Source organism: Bubalus kerabau, chromosome 4, assembly GCF_029407905.1.
Source record: "Bubalus kerabau isolate K-KA32 ecotype Philippines breed swamp buffalo chromosome 4, PCC_UOA_SB_1v2, whole genome shotgun sequence".
In the NCBI taxonomy this organism is placed as follows: Eukaryota; Metazoa; Chordata; class Mammalia; order Artiodactyla; family Bovidae; genus Bubalus; species Bubalus kerabau.
Genome location: NC_073627.1, coordinates 10665372 through 10686725, shown reverse-complemented (window position 1 = coordinate 10686725; position 21354 = coordinate 10665372). Strand labels below are relative to the sequence as shown.

Genomic DNA, 21354 nt, shown 5'->3' with positions numbered 1-21354 from the left:
AGGCGATGCTGATGGAGGGGATGGGAGGGACGCGGGGTCAATCCAGTGTCTGCTCGGACCATCCACTCAGCTACATGAATTGCATTAAGAAACTGGTAGCGAGGCCCAGTGAGGAATCAGTGGGGGAAAGTGATTTATAACTCTGAGACTAAAGGCTCAAGCGGAGGTCAGGCTGATATCTCTTCTTTCTTGCTCACCGGTTAGGCCTCTGTTTCTTTTGTCTCTGGGTCCTGAAGGCAGAGGGGTTCTCATGCCGCCATGGCACGCAGTGATGCTTGTTGCATGAGTGACAGGAAAGGCGGGGGGAGAGGTCTTTCTAGGATCAGAGACATGCAATGTCATCTCTTCTTCCAGAATCTGTATGAAAGCATAAAAAATGAACCCTTTAAAATCCCTGAAGATGATGGGAATGACCTCACCCACACTTTTTTCAACCCAGACCGAGAAGGCTGGCTATTGAAGCTCGGTAAGTGATGCCCTCTGGGTCAGGGCTCCTTACAGAAGCTTAGAAAGGACGTGTGTGTGCACACTCATGCATGCACTATGGGGAAAGGGGGTTTGGTACAGGAGGCTTTAAGGAGAGACTTTGGTATGAGTTCCTACTGTTCTAACAGAATTGCCTCCCAAAAGACAGTGAATGCACGGCCAGCACCCCACGGGACACACAGACTCCTGGGGACAGACTTGCCCACATAAATATTGCCCACGGGTGTTTGCGCTCCACGTTTCCTCTCTGGGGTGGATTGAGGAGGGTTCGTTTCAAGGCGGTTCCCCGAGGACCTGGTCCTTTTCCCTTCCCAGCCCCCCTGACCACTGGGAGGGTGGCCAGCTGTGCCCACCTCTCTACTTCCCATCACAAGTTTGTGCCCCGTGCTCCCGCCTCGCCCACCCCCAGTGCATCACCACTTCCTTCTGCATCTGGCTCCCCACAGGCAGCGTGCATGGCAAACCCAGGGCCCTGGCTGCAGCGCGATCCACGGCACTCTTACTCATTCTCGGGCGCTGGTTTTTTTTCCCCCTCCTTTCCAATCCAAATCAGCCACATTAATGATTTTGTTCATTCAGAAAAACTAAAAGTTGCTCCCCTTCCCTCTGCCAAAAGTGAGCTGGCATCGCTGAGATGTGTGGTCATGATACGCCATCAGAGGGACAGGAGTGACCAAAAGGATCAGTAGATTTTTACGCACATTCATATGCACCTCTGACTGTTTCATTGACAGTTTCAGCACGCAGAGAGAGCCCCCAGACATAATGATGCTAATTTTTTGGCCACTGAGAGAGTACATTCCTCCGTTTTCTTTTCCCTTGGCCTTTTGATGCGAGGGTTCCTGCATTCTCAGAAGGTGTCATTGGGGTGATCCTCCTGTCACCATTCCAGCTGTAGGTCCCAGTGAGATTAGAAGTCCTTATTTTACTCTAGGCTGTTACTGACACATCTAGGAAGTGCTGAAATGGAATCTTCAATTTCTGTCTCATTCAGGAGGATTTGTATCCCCTTTTAAAACTATGTCCTTGTGTTTATACATAATGACTTAATTCATAAATTCTCCTTAAAGCACTATCTCACTGATCAGAGTTTTTAATGTCTCTCAAATTGGTCAGCATACCATATATATTTAAGCCAGTAGAATCTTTGAAGTCAAGGCTCTAAAATTACTTACCCCAGAGGCAGCCACTCTGCTCTGCGTCCTGATTGCTAAGTGGACAGAGTTAAAAGGAAACCTGCTGGAAATGTAAGAAGTATATCCAAGTTTGGGTTTGCTTTCCCCTCCAGTGAGATTTGTTTAAATGCTAATACTAAGTGTTAGCTTTGACAGCCCAGATACTAAATTTAGAGCAGTATGAAGATTATCTTGGTTCTTACACCATGATGACATGTAAATTCATGAGACATCCCATATTTTTAAAGAAGAAAAAAATTTAACTAAATGTGAAACTCATTTTTAGGTCATTGCATTACTTTTTCTGAACCTCCATCAAACCCTTCTAAACTCTTCCTGTCGTGTTTTCATCGTAGCACACTTAGAATCACCCCTTCATGTGTGTGCCACGGAAGGTGGGCCTTCCGGCCGTCTCTAGTTGTTTGTGTATGTCTGTGTATGCATATAACTGTAAGAATGTGTATTCTTGTGTATACACATATGTACATATGTATTCACAGGCTTGTGAGTGTGCATTTTCACACACACTTTAAAAAGGAGTAGCCATCCGAAGAGAGACATTTAATTCTTCCCAAAGTGATCATCACTGTGTTTGCTCTGGATTCTGGATATAGTAATAAATGTCAGCTCAGTGAGAACTGATTGGTGGCATCTTTGGGGCCAGGATTTGGGTGGTGCCTCAGATCTTGCCTTTACCAGGTAGGACATGGCAGATGAGGCAGGCCCCTTATTCCCACGCCAGACAGCGGCGTTTGCCCCGTGACTGTTTTTATGTCCCCATCCCCCACCCAGGCAGACATGAATGACTAATACAGGGCACCTTAAGATTAAGGAGTCGGGTTTAATTTCTTTGTTTTAATTTTCTTTTCTCCCTCATTTGTATGTTTCCATGATTTTGGCTCTCCTTTTCCTTGCCCCAAACTCCAGGAGGTATGTAATCCCCTCACCCTGCTCGCTCGCTCTGCCCAGGCCACTGTAATCGCTGCAGCGTTTTCTTATTTTTGTTATTTTTGGTTATTTTGTTTTTTAATTGCTGGTGGTAGTGTTAATGCTGCTTCTAACTTACCATACAGTCCCTCGGGAACTGGTCAGGCTTGGGGGTGTGGAGGGATTTTCATCTTTCCCTGGTAGAGGTGGTGCATGGTGTGTCCAACAGCTGGGCCCAGATGTGGAATAATTTGAACTTTCCTGAGGGCAGTAGTGTAAGAAAACACAGTAAGAGTGGGTTTATAAAAGCAAGCAAAGCAGTCACTGAATTCTATCTTCGACTTTATTGGTTAGGCGGATGCTATATTATTGATTGAAATTGACACCCATGAATTTCCGAGATTTCTCAAGTGGAGGAGAGGAGGAGGAGAAGGAGGTGACTCCCACGACCGTGTGCTTCTGGCACACCTCCCATGACCGGAGAAGCAAACTAGGAAAAGAATTAAATTAGACAATGTAGGGCATTTGCCTTTGCATGAAAAAGGGAAATGGTGTTTCTTAAACTCAGAATGAGGCCAAGTAAAGTTTAAAAAAAAAGAAGACAAAAACCCCAAAACCCCTTCTTGAAGGCCTTCCGTTTAATTTCCTGTTTTGGGGGAGGGCATTACAACCTCGGCTCTGTTTTTTATGTTTTGTTTTTATCCCGCCTCTTTTTCAATGAGTCATCGTTCAGACCCCCAAATTGGCCTCTTAGTTATGTCGCTGGTATCTGCCCTCCCCTTGCTGGTTTCAGGGCACATGTTTTCCAGATGAGGAGTCCCTGGATGTCTGCTTCAGCGGCACTTGAGCAGAGCCACACAGGAAAGAACAGCCCCAACACTGATGTTTATAGAACGTTTTGGGGCCTTGTCAGGTGGTTCCCAGCTCCCGGGGAGCCAAGAGTCAGGCCTTTATACCTATGGGGTGGAGGCCAGCGGGCCGGGCAGTGGTCCTGTGAGTTCCTCAGGGACTGTCTTAGGTGCGTGCATCGGTCTGTCTGCTTGTTTCATGTCTGTTCTCCTTCCAACATAAAACATGCCCCTGGGACCGCACGATGCTCCCTGGTAGGAGCTCATTAACGCAGCAGGTCGTTGGGAATAGCCAGGCTATCATCACCAGGGAGAGGCTTTGTCCGGCTTTGCTTTCTGTCCTGGATTTCCTCCCGTCTTCCTCCTTTTGGCATCTGACCCCTCTTCCACAACCTCCCAAGATCCGAGGGCCCCCAGGGTGGTCCTGTGAGGAGAGCGCACAGCAGTGGGCGTGGGCTGAGGTGTCCTGTGTCAGGGGGCCCCACGTGGGGTGCAGGTCCAAGAGGCAGAAGAGCCACTTCCTCAGATGCTGACGGGGGCGGGCTTCCTTTTCACAGCAAATCAGCTCAAGTTCTAAGTATATCCTTGTCTTCCTTCTCCTTATTTATTTTGGTTCTGCCCAGCCTCTCCCATTTCCTCATGCATGTCATATTTCCATCCATGGTTTTCCTGATTCATGCCCTAGGGCCTCAGGGGCCAGAAGCACGTGCTCACAGAAGCTGGCAGTCACTATGGGGGAGAGAGTCAGTCTTTGCTTGACACCAGCACGGGACGGGGGGTGCGGGGTAGGGGGCGTGCTGGCTTACGGCCAAGCGCCTTCCCTAACCAGGTCTGTGCCATTGAGAACCTCGATGGTTCATGATCAGTCGCTTAACCTCTCAGAGTTTGGGCGCCCAAGCAGAGCCATGCCAGGAGCCCAAAAGTTGGGTAGCCCTTAGAGTTGCTGCCAGGACCTATGCTGGACCCTTTATTTCGGGGACAGGATTTGCATTGCTCCAGCAACCGGATCCTTTGAGGAAACCAGGAGCCACATCCTGGAAGCTGGAGATACTCCCTCTAAAGCCCCTGCTCATCTGTTGGGGGAGAGGGGCAAGCGAGGAAGTGTGACTGGGGTCATTGGATTCACACCTTGTGGTCCTTGTTTTCTTTGAGGATCGGAGAAGCGGTGCTCTCTGTAGGTCCCGTTGGCAGAGGGCGCGCCTCCTGTCCAGGGCAGCGTGAGGTGTTTGTGAAACGGCCTGCGTATCTTACCACGTGAAGGCCTTTCATTTGGTTCGTATTCAGAAAACTTTTCCTGGACCTGGTGTGCGCTGAGGAGAACGGCTGTGCTCAGAGGCAGGCTGAGAATAGGGTGTGCCTTCCCTCACCAAGGTCATGGTGAAGTTTCCCTTCCTTCACGTCCTCTCAGGACAACATCACAACTCTGATGTTTCCTTCGATTGAGCAACATTTAAAAGGACTAAAGGAGCCTCCACCAGCTCGCCGCCACCCCTGAGAGCTCACTTGGCTCGTGGCTTCCTCTTCCAGTTATTTTTGTTTCAAGCTTCTAGTGAGAAGTCCACAGTTGAATAGGTACCTCAGCCCACCAGTGGATTCTTCCCTGTTCCAGGAATCCTGCTTTGTCCCACCCAGGACTCTGGGGGAATTTAGGACACTGGCCCAGAAACCTAAAAAGCTAGAGTAGAAATATACTACGATCAGGAAGCTGGGCTAGAAGGTGAAACTGCAGGACTGTGGGTTCCTTGTTCCAGGAAAACTGGATTTGATTGTGAGGGGATTAAGATGTCTTACTTCCCAGTTCTTCTCCTGCCCTCTTCTGATAAAACCCTGGGCTGGTGGACCGGCAGTGTAGTGTGGCCAGGGGGCTGACCCTCTCCCCTCCTCTGTGTGCGCCCATTTCCACTGCATCCATAGGCTTCTGCTGATGCTTCTCTGGTTCATCACTGTCCCGGCTCCCTCCCCAGCCCGTGCGCTCATCTGCTGTCCTGATGTCATCTGCAGGGGGCCACCCAACTTGCTTGCTCTGCTTGTACCCACAGACTTTCACACTGTGAAAGGTGCTTCTGTTTTGGCTCTGTGTCTCGTTACTGATGTAAATCTGCCATGGTCTCAGTGTCCTGGCGCCCTGCCTTCGCTTCCTCATCCCACACCCTGGCCAGTGGACTCCTATCCAATACGCATCTCTCTTTGCTCTCCAGGTGGCAGGGTAAAGACTTGGAAAAGACGCTGGTTCATTCTGACTGACAACTGCCTTTACTACTTTGAATACACGACGGTGAGTGCCTGCTGGTCGGCTGGGACGAGGGGTGGGCCGGCCTTGTGGTTAAACAGCTCTAATCAGATAAGATTGGAGGAGGTGGGGGTGACAGTCGGATACTGCATCTTAGGGCGGGAGAAGAGTTTAAGTGAAGTGGAAGGGCTAAGAGGAATCTCAAAACTGGGGCCTGGGCATGGTGTGCAGTGTCTGGGCACAGGAACCATACTTCAGAGCCAATGTCCAGCTGGTGCCTGGCTGGGAGACAGTGGCAGAGAACGTCATACATGGCGTTAGAAAGGGGTCATGGAGCCCAGCTAATGAGTTTGGATCCATGGCCAGGAGAGAGTTTGTGGCCCCACTGAAAGGGATACAGAGGTATTGTGATTTAGAGAAGGCATATCTGTGGTAGCTGGAATACTGAAGCACTTGATTTAGAAGGAACAGCCAAAGGGCACAATGTATAACAGAGGAAAAGAAAGTGAAATGAAATGAGGAGAGTTAGAGACTACCTGGAGTTTTAAGGAACTGACCTTTACCTAAATTGAAAATTTTGTTGGTTTTTATTCAGTGGGAATGAAATTGTAACACAATACAAATACTTGTTACATACAAGTCCTGTTTGTAACAAGACCTACGGGCATAAAGATGGTACAGTAAACCTTTTCTGAAGCTCCCTCTATCAGAGCCCCCAGGAGGCCTGGCAGGTTGGTGGCCTCAGGTTGGAGCCCTCTCAGACAGGCTCCCCGCGGCTGGGCGCCCTTGCTTCTGCCCTGTCCCCTGGTCACCAGAAGAGAAAACACGCGCTGCTGGCAGCTCTGGCGGCTGTCTCACCTGAGTCAGGGCGGCTGAGATCCTCCTGAGAGAGTGGGGTTTTAGAAGTGTCTTGTATGATAAAGGTGGGGCACGATGGGACAAGCGTCCTGGCAGCGTTTGTGGGACGCCCAGTGGGAGCCAGGAGGCAGGTCCACGCCTGACCCTTTGCAGCTTGGGGGTAAGCAGGTTCCACTGTGTCCCGCACGGTGGTTCTTCAGCTGGTAGATGTCGTGTGGATGTGGCTTCTCAGCTGGGAGTGAGTGTCATGACAGTGTCAGCTGGTGACTCAGCCACTCAGCAGTTTTCAAGGAAGACTGACCAGGATTTTGTGTGTAACAGGGGCTAAACTCATGCCACAGAAATTCTGCAGCTTTGCTTTTCTGTTACGAAAATCCTTCCAAATACGAAAGTAATGTATTTCAAATACCAAAAACAGTACGAACATTTTTTTTCACCCCATCAAAGTACCACTATGAACAGTTGGTAAATTTCTTTCTGTTTTGCCCCTGTTCCCCCCACATGTATTGCCCTTTTTCTTCTAGACTGATGACATCTCTTAAATGTTGTTTAGATCTTTTTCATTGGTCTCTGGTTAAAATGAGCTCAATGCAGGCATCTCAACAGTGCACCTCTGGGCCCCCGGTGGTCTCAGTGGTAGTGCAGTGAGATTCTAGAATCTTGTGGTTCTTAAAATGACACCGACCATGCTGGTGGTACCTGAATTCAGTCTAGCAGTGCAGCAGCATTTTATCAGGCAGTGGGGACCGGAGAAAACGCTCCCAAAGATGCTGACGGGGGGCCTCGGGCTTGAGATGGTAGGTGGAGATGTCTTCATGGAATTACCTAACAAAGAGGGAAAATCTAGTAGATAAGTGGGAACAAAGCAGCCGGATAAGGAAAAAGCAGAACTTAGTCAGCACGCTTCCCATTTGGCAGAAGGGGCCGCGATGCATCCTGGAACCATCAGAAGGGCCCCTGCTGTGCAGCCAGGCACAACGAACCCCAGACCTCCCCGCCCTGTGCCCAAGTCTAGGAGAAGCAAAATCAGTAGGAGTTCTTCCCTTTACCGCTTTGGATGGAGGAGTAGGGAGAATAGAAACCAGGGAAAAGTGGAAAAACGGGACTCACTATATCAGTAAAAGCTCCGAGTATGTGTTCATGTGAGAAGACTGTCCGTGGAGGGTCTGCAGTACGCGTCAGCTCCAACACGTGCTGGATTCCAGCAGCCTCAGGGGAGAGTCAGGGCTCAGGGTGTCTGAGGGGGGCGCTCTCTCCACTCACTTCTCTCCTGAGGGTCTGAAGTGGCCACAATACAAAATATCCAGCCCTCCAGAAGTTTCAGACTAAAAACAAATAAGAACCAAAACTGCATATTCAAAATATAGCTATATAATTGTGGAATTATAACTTATTTATTAACAAATAAGTTAAAACTTTAAGGAATGATTAGCCAGAAATGTTGGAGAAGGCAATGGCAACCCACTCCAGTACTCTTGCCTGGAAAATCCCATGGGCGGAGGAGCCTGGTAGGCTGCAGTCCATGGGATCATGAAGAGTCGGACACAACTGAGCGACTTCACTTTCACTTTTCACTTTCATGCATTGGAGAAGGAAATGGCAACCTACTTCAGTGTCTTGCCTGGAGAATCCCAGGGACGGGGGAGCCTGGTGGGCTGCCGTCTACGGAGTCGCACAGAGTCAGACACGACTGAAGCGACGTAGCAGCAGCAGCAGCCAGAAATGTAATTCCTGTTCTAGAGGAAAGACTTGAGATAGTCCCAGAGATTGAAAGATGAGCATTAAAGCAATTAGTGGGACTTCCCTGGTGATCCAGTGGTTTAGACTCCAAGCTCCTAATGCAGGGGGCCTGGGTTCAATCCCTGGTCAGGGAACTAGATCCCACGTGGCTGCAACTAAGAGTTCGCATGCCACAACTAAAGATCCTGTGTGCCACAACTAAGATCTGGTACAGCCAAATAAAATATGGGGCGGGGGAGAAAGCTAACAGGTGCAGAGGACAGGTGAGAATCTCCCAGTGCCAGAACACTAGGACCTGCGGATGCAAAGACAGGTCATGAGATTACTGCCCTGAAAAGGAGAAAGAAACCTGAGTCTGCAGATCAAAAGGGTGCACATGGTATTTTAGGAACATTTGCTCTAGGAAGTGTGGCATGACCCAGTTAAACTGTTGCCCTTGGAACACAGTCTTTGGCCATCACTGTCTGGACGTTTGAGAGAGGAGGTGAGGGCTGCTGGTCAAGTGCCGGCAGGTGTGGGAGTGGCCTTGGCTGAGATGGGAAGCCCTGGAGGAGGGCTAGTCGGGGGTGAGGGGACGCGGGGCTCTGTTCTGGACAGGAGTCTAGGCGCCTTTTTGGTCCAAGTGGAGTTGTCAGGCAGTCAGTGTCTCTTTGAGGATCCTACAGCCTGGAGAAGGAAGACGGTGCCGGAAGTAATGATAAGGTAGTGACACATGATACAGCTGTAGTCCAGATGCTGGGGGCACAGAACAGGGGCACCCAGGGCCAGACTAGGACTTCCTAGCTTTGCTGACACTAGAACTGAGGCTTGAGAGATGAGTTAGGCAAAGAAGCAAGAAGTTTTTGTGTGAAAGGGACTTACACGTTCCCCATTGAAAGGCCACACAGCTCTTGTCACACTCATTCGTTCAGAGCGTCTGCGGAAGCACCTCTTCCAAAGGCCTCTCGGTTGTAGGGGTTCATCTACATCTGTTGATATGTTGACAACACCCACACGTTTCTTGACCCTATTCTTGTTTTAGAACATAGGGTGTGGGCTCTAGAGCTGATTTGTAGACTTCAGGTCATGGAGAGGTGCAGGAGCCTGGCTGAGCCACTGTGTGAAGGTAACAGAACGGGTGTTCGGAAGCAGTGAGGTCTCTCTCCATCTCTTGTGCAGGATAAGGAGCCCCGGGGAATTATTCCGCTAGAGAACCTGAGCATCCGGGAGGTGGAAGACTCCAAAAAACCAGTGAGTATTTTTGATGAGCTGTTTCGGGGGGACAGAAGAGATGGGCGTAGCAGCTGTTCGACACAAGATGAAGTCACAAAGGTTTGCCATTGACCTTGGGCAACACGGTTGGGGCTGCGCAGGTCCCCTTACAAGCGGACTGTTCTCAGTGGTAACTGCTGCAGTAGAGCAGTGTCTGTGTTGGGCCGAGTCCTCGGAGGCTGAGCCTCTGCTGCATAGACGGAGGCCACCTGTCAGTCAGGCGTGGTCTCTTAATGTGCAGAAGGTCGGTGCTCACCCCCGTCTTACTCAAGGGCCAAGGACTTCAAAAAACTCCAAAAGTACTAATTTAATTTAGCCTAACTTTTAAAATTATCTTTACAGGTAAGGCAAAGGTGAAAGAAACTAAAGAACGTCTTTCATTCTGTCCATCTGCTTTAGTGTCACTTTCTAACTATCACACGACGTATAGGATTATCCTGCCTTAAAAGACTTTAGCAAGCTCTCATGATTGGGCCACTTATTTTATGATCTTCAGATGGCTTATAAATATTTTTCCTTTGTTTTGGATTATTGTATTGCTGACTTGGCTGTAAAAGGCATTCGGTTACCTGCAGTTATCTCCATATTTTCTATACCTTAGGAATAGAGCTAATGTGTATCTGCTTGGTATCTTTGCTAGTAAGACCTATTTATATACAATGTATGTTCTCCGGGATTCCACTTTTAGGTTACTCTTTTCCAAAGGAAATGTATGTTTCCTATATTTTATGAAAGTCAGAATAAAGAAATTAACAAAATTTCTTTTTGGGAAAATAACCTTTTTTTTTTCTTGGTAAGCAGCTTTCTTAGATCTTTATCGCTCTCTCTTGCTTTCTTAATTCTCAGAACTGCTTTGAACTTTACATCCCCGACAATAAAGACCAAGTGATTAAGGCCTGTAAGACAGAGGCGGATGGGCGCGTGGTTGAGGGGAACCACACAGTCTACCGTATCTCGGCCCCAACGCCCGAGGAGAAGGAGGACTGGATCAAGTGCATCAAGTAGGTGACATATGACAGTTTGGGCCTTGTGTCTCACAGTCCCGCCCAGCTGCTGTGTGCTGCCTGCCCTACCTCGGCACCCCTGGTGCTGAATCCATAGTGGGTAGTTTGACTGTGATTCCCAGCTGACTTTTCACTGGGTCCCTGGATTCTTGACCCTTGGACATTTTTAAGAGAGTACCTCACGTATTGGTTTCCCAAGAGCAGCTCCTGGCCCCATGGAGGGGACTGGTGAGCAGGCTTACAGGCACAGACGCCACTGGCTGGACTGGCCTTCTCATGTCTTTGGAAGCAGGTCTCATCCTCATGGTGACAGCTCGGTGGAAATTGTAACCATTCCCTTTTATAATTCCTTAATCCTGCAAGACACTGTTGTCCCATTTACAGATGGGCAAACTGAGGCCTGTTGAGGCTAAATGGTGAACGCTTGTCGAAGTCATGTGGCAGTGATCCAGGGTCATAAAGCAGAGCCCCACACTCCCCACTGAGCTGTGAAGAAGAGAAGGTCTGGGAGAAGGCCGGTGTAAACAGAGCCTCGGATCCAGGGCTCTTCCTGGTCCCTGCTCTGCCTGTGTCACCGACTTTATCACAGGGGAGGTATCCTGCTGCAGCCCCTCTTCTCCACTCCCCCTGGGGCTTCTGCAAACCCTGTCCCCTCCACCGTCATGCCCACTCCCCATCACTATGCTTGTCTCCGTGGCTCTTCCTCCTGGGAGCACGTCCTCAGTCTCGCCACTGATGCTGCGTTCATCAGGCGTGACCCAGCCGTCTCCCAGGTATCGCCGGGACCAGAGCGAGGATGGCCACAGGGGAGCACACCTACGTGTGCAGCTGGGCGGGGCTTCCAGACCTGAGCATGTCATGTGTCCTGAGCCCCTCACATGGGCCGGAGCTGTCCCGTGGCGTCCCTGGGGCTTGGCCCACCCAGGAAGCCGAGGTGGACTCCTCGCCCTGACGCTCCGAAGACGGAAGCAGGATTCCCTCCCGACCTCTCCACGTGGTCAGACACCCACATGGCAGAGTCCCTTGGGATGTGTCCCGGCCCTGTGCCCCTACCTCCCGGGCACACGTCCTCTCTGTGAACAGGGCCTGGTCAGCTTGCAGGAGCCATTGTGCGCCTGGTCAGGTGCGGAGTCTGCAGTCACATGGGCTTGTGACAAGCCCGGAAACTGTCGGCACTTGGAATACCACTTCTCTGGAAAAGCAAATGAAAGTTCAAATAGTGGTTCACAGCTTGCTTGAAAGTAGAGAAGGAGCAGTATAAGGGCCGCAGGGGGCCGTGGCCTGCCGTCACCACCTGTGCGGGTCTCTGGGGCCAGTGTGGGGGCTGCCCGGCCTCTCTCCCCACCGGACTGTGGACGCCAGGCAGGCTGCTGGCCGCTGCTCAGGCCCCTGCTGCCCAGTGATGGGTCTTGGCTGTTGAGCTAGTGCACTTGGGGACTCAGAAGTCGCTCAGTACAGACTGCAGATGCCAACCAGGTGCAGCATGTGCCAGGTGACACACAGGGTTGTGTGGCAGTCAGTGCCCCACAGACGCCACTGTCATCACAGAACTGAAGCATCGCGATTGTTTCCCTGAGTCAGAGCTCAGCTGTGAGCTGAAGAGGACTCCTGAACCTACGTTGATTACTTGGTTGAAACAGGCAACAAGCGCCCCACCGTTACCTTGTTACCTGTACCTCATCTCCCTCAAGACTTGTCTTTTGCACCACATGTGGGTCCAGTGAAGGCTGATGCCACGACGTGGCCTTTATAGGGACGGTCAGGCAGCTGAGGGGAGTGTGTGGGCGCGGCTGCCACTAGGAAGCCTGGGCCTGGGGTTGTATCTCCTTTCCTGTTCCTCGGTCCCCGCTGATGTCTCTCCTTTTCTGTGCTGCAGGGCGGCCATCAGCAGGGACCCTTTCTACGAGATGCTGGCCGCGCGGAAGAAGAAAGTGTCCTCCACGAAAAGACACTGAGTCTGCACAGCCAGCGGGGCCTGCATGCCCGGCGAGTGCTTCCCAGCCAGTGAGGCCCAGGGTGGCTGCCGAGCCTCCGAGAGTGGGAGCGTCTGGCCAGGCGTCATCCTGAATTCCTAGAGACTAGCTTCAGCTTTTGCTAATTTTTTTAAGTGGGAGAAGGGTAGGTGGTCACCCCTGAGGAAGGGGGCCTGACGCCTTCACACTTGGGTTTTGAGCCTTTCTCTCTAAAAAAGAACAGAGCTCCTGTCGGCCAGGCCACCCCCTGCAGGTCTCCGCTCAGCAGGTCTGAGAGCAGAGCTCAGAGCCGACCGTTTACCTCTCGGTTATTCCCTGGGAAGAAGCCTTCAACCCTGCACCATAAATACGTGTATCTATCTTATTATATGTTAAGGAGAAAGGGGGAATGGAAGAGAAGCCACATACTATAAAGATATATTTTTGTTTTTTAAAGAAAGAGAGAAAGTAGAGCTGTGCAGCTGCGTTCTGTCCCGTGTGCTTCAGGAAGCTTCTCCCTGGAGAAGAAGCTCTCTGCACCACTGCTGCAGGTGGCAGCCCAGGGCAGGGGCTGGGCAGACCGCCTCCCCGTGCTCGTGGGGGCTTGGCTGGGTGGGAGAGGGCTTGGCGAGAGGGTGGAGGGGGCCATGCGTCGAGGACGGCCTTGGGGTCTGCAGGGTAGCGCCAGCCACTCCAGTCGGTGCTTGTCCTTCCTGGTGCCTGGGGAGCGCTGCAGGGAGAAGAAGGGAGTCCGCCTGCCGCCTGCGCTCTTCTTTCTCTTTCAGGATTCATTCTTGTCGGGCTTTTAAATAGAAAGTCAGCATCTTTCCTTGAGCGACATACCTAATAACCAAAACTGTGAGGAAGGCAGTCCCATCAGAGGTTCTGGGATGACCTGTTTCTTATTTGGTTTTTCTTCCTTCTGCCCCTACACTCCATTCCTCGTTTTAGAGGAAGGAGCAGGTCTGACCCGATCACCCGAGGGCTTCAGCCTTCTCTGCCTCAGAACTGGCCCTCACCTGGACCACGCTGTGGGTTTAGTGGTGGCCCTCAGAGGGGAGTGGGCCTTCACCTGCTGCGTGGCAGGGCCAGGACAGGGGGAGCCAGGGGGTGAGGGCTCGGCCCCCACTCCTGACGTGTGGCCGGAAGGAGCCGCGGCCACTGCTCTCCTGCTGTTCTCTCAGGGACTTTCGTCCGGGCCCGGCACCCAGTCCAGGCAGAGCAAGGCCGGCCGGGCCATCGTCGCCAGACCCCTCCCAGGCTGTGTGACCCCGGCTCCTCTGACTCCTTCCAGGCAGGCTCGCATCTCTGGAAATAGCTTTGGTAAAGGGGAGTAGGGGGCTTTCTGGGCCCACCTTTGTGTAGGTCCTCCCTGGAGTGGCTTCAGGCGTTTTAATGCCGGAGCTTGTGGAGGTGACGGAAGAGGGTCCAGGCTGGTAACCTGACCTTTCTGGGTGAGAGAGCCGGGGCAGGGCCAGCCGGATCCAGGGAGTCTGGGCCGGTGCTGGAGCCCCTCTGGTGATCTGAGTCCTTGGCCCGGGTTCTCATGAACATTACAGACAGAGAGGCACCTGGATCAGTATTAGTCTATTTATCAGAGGTGTAAATAATCCATGTATAGTTTTTCTCCTTTTAGATTATTTTGTATTTGTTTTAAAAAAAAGTTTTGTCAAATGTAAAGAAATGACTGAAAGTTGTTGACAGGGTTTTTAAAAAATTATAATTATTATTCCAATTTCTTTTTGTTTGTTTTTTGCATTGTAAACTAGCGCCAAGGAACTGCAGCAAATAAACTCCAAACCTGCCCAAACCACTCTGTCACCTGTGGCATTGCTTCGTGCCCAGCTGGGCCCTGAGAAGGAAGGTTCTGCTTATCAGGTGTGCTCGTGAGGGTGGGTGTGTCGCCTGAACCTCACACAGGCCAAGTCCAGTGACAATAAAGACCGGAAGTGGGGAGGATGGTGCTGTCTTCCGTAAAAGAGAGCAGAGCAAGAAAGATGAGTAGCCTAGTGATTTCCCCCCTTTTTTGGAAGAAGAAACAAATGTCAGACATTGACTTTATTTTCTTTTATTAACTTTTATTGATTATAATTGCTTTATAATGTTGTGTCAGTTTCTGCTGTACAACAAAGTGAATCAAAGTGAATCAACAAAGTGTATCCCTTCGTTTTTAGATTTCCTTCCCACTTAGGTAACCACAGAACATTGAGTAGAGTTCCCTGTGCTATGCAGTCGGTTCTCATTAGTTATTTGTTTCATACATCAGATCAGATCAGTCACTCAGTCGTGTCCGACTCTTTGCAACCCTGTGAATCGCAGCACGCCAGGCCTCCCTGTCCATCACCAGCTCCTGGAGTTCACTGAGACTCACATCCATCGAGTCAGTGATGCCATCCAGCCATCTCATCTTCTGTCATCCCCTTCTCCTCTTGCCCCCAATCCCTCCCAGCATCAGAGTCTTTTCCAATGAGTCAACTCTTCGCATGAGGTGGCCAGAGTACTGGAGTTTCAGCTTTAGCATCATTCCTTCCAAAGAAATCCCAGGGCTGATCTCCTTCAGAATGGATTGGTTGGATCTCCTTGCAGTCCAAGGGACTCTCAAGAGTCTTCTCCAACACCACACTTCAAAAGCATCAATTCTTTGGTGCTCAGCCTTCTTCACAGTCCAACTCTCACATCCATACATGACCACAGGAAAAACCATAGCCTTGACTAGACGAACCTTTGTTGGCAAAGTAATGTCTCTGCTTTTGAATATGCTATCTAGGTTGGTCATAACTTTTCTTCCAAGGAGTGTCTTTTAATTTCATGGCTGCAGTCACCATCTGCAGTGATTTTGGAGCCCCCAAAAATAAAGTCTGACACTGTTTCCACTGTTTCCCCATCTATTTCCCATGAAGTGATGGGACTGGATGCCATGATCTTCGTTTTCTGAATGTTGAGCTTTAAGCCAACTTTTTCACTCTCCACTTTCACTTTCATCAAGAGGCTTTTGAGTTCCTCTTCACTTTCTGCCATAAGGGTGGTGTCATCTGCATATCTGAGGTTATTGATATTTCTCCCAGCAATCTTGATTCCAGTTTGTGTTTCTTCCAGTCCAGCATTTCTCATGATGTACTCTGCATATAGGTTAAATAAACAGGGTGACAATATACAGCCTTGACGTACTCCTTTTCCTATTTGGAACCAGTCTGTTGTTCCATGTCCAGTTCTAACTGTTGCTTCCTGACCTGCATACAAATTTCTCAAGAGGCAGGTCAGGTGGTCTGGTATTCCCATCTCTTTCAGAATTTTCCACAGTTTATTGTGATCCACACAGTCAAAGGCTTTGGCATAGTCAATGAAGCAGAAATAGATGTTTTTCTGGAACTCTCTTGCTTTTTCCATGATCCATCGGATGTTGGCAATTTGATCTCTGGTTCCTCTGTCTTTTCTAAAACCAGCTTGAACATCAGGAAGTTCACGGTTCACATATTGCTGAAGCCTGGCTTGGAGAATTTTGAGCATTACTTTACTAGCATGTGAGATGAGTGCAATTGTGTGGTAGTTTGAGCATTCTTTGGCATTGCCTTTCTTTGGGATTGGAATGAAAACTGACCTTTTCCAGTCCTGTGGCCACTGCTGAGTTTTCCAAATTTGCTGGCATATTGAGTGCAGCACTTTCACAGCATCATCTTTCAGGATTTGCAATAGCTCAACTGGAATTCTATCACCTCCACTAGCTTTGTTCGTAGTGATGCTTTCTAAGGCCCACTTGACTTCACATTCCAGGATGTGTGGCTCTAGGTCAGTGATCACACCATCGTGATTATCTGGGTCATGAAGATCTTTTTTGTACAGTTCTGTGTATTCTTGCCATCTCTTCTTAATATCTTCTGCTTCTGTTAGGTCCATACCATTTCTGTCCTTTATCGAGCCCATCTTTGCATGAAATGTTCCCTTGGTATCTCTGATTTTCTTGAAGAGATCTCTAGTCTTTCCCATTCTGTTGTTTTCCTCTATTTCTTTGCATTGATCGCTGAAGAAGGCTTTCTTATCTCTTCTTGCTATTCTTTGGAACTCTGCATTCAGATGTTTATATCTTTCCTTTTCTCCTTTGCTTTTCGCTTCACTTCTTTTCACAGCTATTTGTAAGGCCTCCCCAGACAGCCGTTTTGCTTTTTTGCATTTCTTTTCCATGGGGATGGTCTTGATCCCTGTCTCCTGTACAGTGTCACGAACCTCATTCCATAGTTCATCAGGCACTCTGTGTATCAGATCTAGGCCCTTAAATCTATTTCTCACTTCCACTGTATAATCATAAGGGATTTGATTTAGGTCATACCTGAATGGTCTAGTGGTTTTCCCTACTTTCTTCAATTTAAGTCTGAATTTGGCAATAAGGAGTTCATGGTCTGAGCCACAGTCAGCTCCTGGTCTTGTTTTTGCTGACTGTATAGAGTAGCGCGTATGTGTCAATCCCAGTCTCTCAATTCATCCCACCCTTCCTTCCCCTGCTTGGTATCCCTAAGTTTGTTCTCTACATCTGTGTCTCTATTTCTGCTTTGCAAATAGGTTCATCGGTGCCATTTTTCTAGATTCCACATATAAACAATATTATATAGTATTTGTTTTTGTCTTTCTGAGTTACTTCATTCTCTATGACAGTCTCTCCAGACATCAACTTTTATTAAGATCAAGAAATGTGCCTTCAGCCTTTATAATACCTTCTCAGTATCATTTCAGTTTCCAGATGTGCCTCCATAACGCCAGGGAAGAGGCACAGTGAGGTAGAACCCCAAAGCCCAGAAGATACTCAGCATAGCATCACAGGGTAAGGAGACAGACAAGACCTAGCCTGTCGCCTTGGCTGGTGGCTCCCCAGAAAGCACAGTGTAGAGGTAGCATATGGTTCAGCAGTTCCAAGGTATATGCCAAGAGAACTGAAAACACGTCCACACAAAAACTTGCGCTTGAATGTTTATAGCCACATGATTCACAGTGGCCAAAAGGTGGAAACAATACAGATGTTCATCACCTGATGAATGGATAAGTGAACTTCAGTGTGTTCATGCAGTGGAATATCATGCAGCCATGAAAAGGAATGAAGTTGGGATTTGTGTTATGACATGGCTGCACCCTGAAAATATGCTGCGTGAAAGAAGCCGGACACAAAAGCTCATGGTTTATATGATTCTATTTATATGCAGTGTCTTTAAGAGGCAAATCTGTGGAGAGAGAAGGTGGGTTGGTGGTTGTCAGAGGCTGGTGATGTCGGGAGAACGGGAGTGACTGCCCATGGGTACAGGGTTTCTTTTGAGGGTGTTAAAAATATTTGTTGATAGTTGCACAATGTTGCGAATGCACTAAAACTCACTGAATTGTACACTTTAAAAGGGTGAATTCTGGAGTTCCCCAGTAGTCCAGTGGTTAAGAATTTGCCTACCAATACGGGGGACACGGGTTCAATCCCTAGTCCAGGAAGATCCCACATGCTGCGGAGCAGCTCAGCCCCATGGGCCACAACTACTGAACCCTAGAGCCCATGCTCTGCAGCAAGAGAAGCCACCACAACGAGAAGCTTGGGCACCATAACTAGAGAGTAGCCCCCACGCACTGCAGCTGGAGAAAGCCCATGTGCCGCAAAGGACCCAGTGCAGTCAAAAAACAATTTTAAAAATAAAAGGGTGAATTCTATGGTAAGTGAATTAGATCTCAATTTTAGAACAACAGCAGTGAGTAAATGCCATCACTTTCTGTGGTTCTAAAAGTGTGGTTCCCTGGACAGCATTTCCAGCAGCATCTGGGGATGGGTTAGAAGTGCAGATTGATGTAAGGTATAGTCTTGCAATCTCAGGCGCCCGCCACACCCACTGAATTGGAGCGTGCTGTGCCAGGACCTGACACGGTTTCACAAGTTCTCCAGGTGCTTCTGGCGCCCAGTACTGTTCGAGAATAGTGCTTTAAACAACCACCCCAATTCTTTTTGTCGCCAGACTCAGGTTTGGCTGCTCATTGGTCAAGTATCCAATGTTGAGAGACAGATGTTGGTTACAAAGAAAGAGGGCTTTATTGAGGAAGCCAGCAATCCTGCAGAGACTGTGGACTTATGTCCCAAAGAACCAATTTCCCCTTGTCATTCAGGGGGCAAGAGCTTCTAAGGGGGAGTTTCAGGGGTACACACGTGGGGTTGGGGGGCCACGTGCAGAACAGCACAGACAGCTCCAACAGTCATCTTGAAATTTCTCATGGGGTGATCTGATCCGTGTCACCTTGATTATTTTAAGTTCAGTTAATCTTCAGGTCCAGGGTCAGTTTGTTCCCACTTCCTTAAGGCCAGTTCTTGGAATTGTGCCAGATGGAGCAGCTTACGTCACGTCTGCAGTCTGATCATCATGTTAACAACTTCCTCCTGGTTGGGTTTCAGTATCTGTAAAACAGCCAAAAGGATATGACTGAGGATGTTACCTACAGCCCTTGAGGAGGAACTAAAGGTATTTTGTTTCATGACTGTTATTTTGTCTTGTTGACTGTTTTCCTCTGTTTCTGCATTTTCTCATTTCTCTGATTAAATGTATTCTTTGGCTAAAGTGTTTCCAGACAAGGGGCAGGTGGAGGACATGGAGGGGCGGGAGGGGGAGGTGTCTCTCCAGGGAAGGCCTCATAGAGTCCTGATCAGTTACACTTCCTTCTCTTCCCTGTTAGGCAGACATGCGTACATACGTGTATACACACCAGGTTTAGTGAAGTATGATTCTGTACCATATAATTCATCCATTTAAAGTGTACAATTCAGTGGGTTTGGTGTATTCACCAAGTCATTCAGCCATTAACCATCAATTCTGGAATCTATTCATCGTCCCCAAGCAAACCCTGTTGCTCCCATTAGCATCCTCACCCCCTGCAGCCCTAGGCAGACCCTCGTTTCAGCCTCTGGGGACTTCCTCTCCTGGACATCTCGTAGAACTGGAGTCCCTCGCGGTGTCGTCCTCTGCCTCTCCTGGACATCTCGTAGGATTGCAGTCACTCGCGGTGTCGTCCTCCGTGTCTGACTGCTCTCACCACCACTGCTTTCAAGGTTCACTGGTGGTGTGGGTTTTCAGTACTTCATTCTTTTTTAGTGCTGATGTTCCATTTTATGGATGTGCCACATCCTTATTCATGCATCTGTTGATGGGTATTGAGTAAATTCCACTCTTGGGCTGCTATGGACAGTGGAACCATGTGCAGGTTTTGTGAGCATCGCTGGCGTTTTTGACAGTTTGTCCTGTTGCATCTGCATCTTCGTCCTCAGCCAAGGGCCTGCCTCCACTCCCTCCACTCAGCTTTGATGGACAAATCTAGTCTCACCTACCTCTCCGCCAGCTCAACATCAGGCTCTTTCACTGGCCCCTCTGCCCACCCACCGCCTGCTGACACCCCACAGGACTAGCCTCTAGTGTTCGCAAATGCCTGGGTAGATGACCAGTCACATGGTTGCACCCGCTAACCAGCTGGGGCCCCAAAATGTGCCTCTGTGCCTCTTGTCTCTGCCCTCTTCCCCTCCTATTGGGCCTGTGCCCCAGGGCATCCCAGGCATACTCAGTGTGTTGTACCTGAGCTCATGCTCTGATCGCCCCAGGAGGGCACCTTGTCAACACTACCCCCTGGACTTAGTCTCACCGGTGATTCTTGCCTGAGTGCTCTGCACACACTCATCTCTACTCTAGTGGCTGCAAAATGATGAGCCCCACCTCCAGCGCCTCCCTCGAGGGACCGGTTGGCCCTCGGCATCCTGACTGTGAGAAGGAGCCTTTCTTTGTCCTGCTCGAACACCTGTTAACGGCGTGGATGCACGGATTCCTGTTTCCAGAGGTCTGTAACATACTACTGTCCTTAGTGAGTCTGATGTTCAAAATGTCCCCGATTTGGCCAGTGGAAGCCCCATCCATTGGCTCCATGTCCTATGACATGACGTGATATACCCTGCATTGTCTTGGCACCAACACCTTTCCTGGCATCACAAAATACTTCTGGATCACCTCATACCCACCCTTCCTCAGTTCCAGGGTCAGCCATTTCTCCAGGGGCCCCCAGTTCCTTTTAGAGGCCAAGAGTTGGCCTCTAGGTGTGCCCGTTGCTACTGAGGTGTCTTCATCTCTTTGCCCTTTCAGTGAACAGGGCCAGAAAACACGGACATAGATACACATGGATACTACACACTCCAGGGCAGGTACACATATATGTAACAGGACATACGTCACTGGGCTAAGGATGAATGAATCAGGTGATGCATATTTAAAAAAAAACAAAAACAGCTCTTAGTCTAGTGCCTGGACCTGGAACTCAGTTTCATCATCATTATTTTAATTATTTTTGAAAACTATGGAATCCTTTGCTGATCCTTTGCATGCCATGCATGAAATCCCAGTTTGGGATCCAGAGCAAGGGCCCACCTGACTCACCCTCTCCCTCCAAGCAGGTGGACAGCTGCGCCAAACAGAGTTCTGCTTAAAACGTGCTGCTTGGGGGTTCTCTGGTGGCTCAGCAGTAAAAAATCTGTCTGCCAATGCAGAAGATGCACGTTCAATCCCCAGTCCGGGGAGATCCCACATGCCCTGAAGCAACTAAGCCCCATGCGCCACAACTACTGAGCCCTAGAGCCCTTGATCCCATGCTCTGCAAGAGAAGCCACTGCAATGAGAAGCCTTCACACCGAAACTAGAGAGCAGCCCCTGCTCGATGCAACTAGAGAAAGCCTGAGCCCAGCAACAAAGACCAGCAGAGCCAAAACTCAAAAAAAATTATTAAAAAAAAAGTGATGCGTGGACACACCAAGCAGCTGCCCATTTGTACTGCAGAACATCAGACCCCTCCCCAAGGGTGCCAAAAGGAACCTTGGTGGAAAGGAAACACTCTGAGGAC

At 49.5% G+C, this 21354-nt stretch overlaps 1 protein-coding gene across 4 annotated transcripts in view; it reads left to right on the top strand.

The window, feature by feature from the left end:
* CYTH1 (cytohesin 1) overlaps window positions 1–14281 on the top strand; it is an 80360-nt gene extending 66079 nt beyond the window's left edge. For 3 of the 4 annotated variants that reach the window (XM_055575281.1, XM_055575279.1, XM_055575280.1), the window contains exons 9-13: window positions 355–467; window positions 5633–5711; window positions 9423–9494; window positions 10362–10516; window positions 12396–14281. In XM_055575281.1, the coding sequence (XP_055431256.1) occupies window positions 355–467; window positions 5633–5711; window positions 9423–9494; window positions 10362–10516; window positions 12396–12474 (498 nt within the window). In that variant the 3' untranslated portion in view covers window positions 12475–14281. The remainder of the gene's footprint in view (window positions 1–354; window positions 468–5632; window positions 5712–9422; window positions 9495–10361; window positions 10517–12395) is intronic. The other variant, XM_055575278.1, reaches the window with a different exon arrangement.
* Window positions 14282–21354: the final 7073 nt, after the last annotated feature.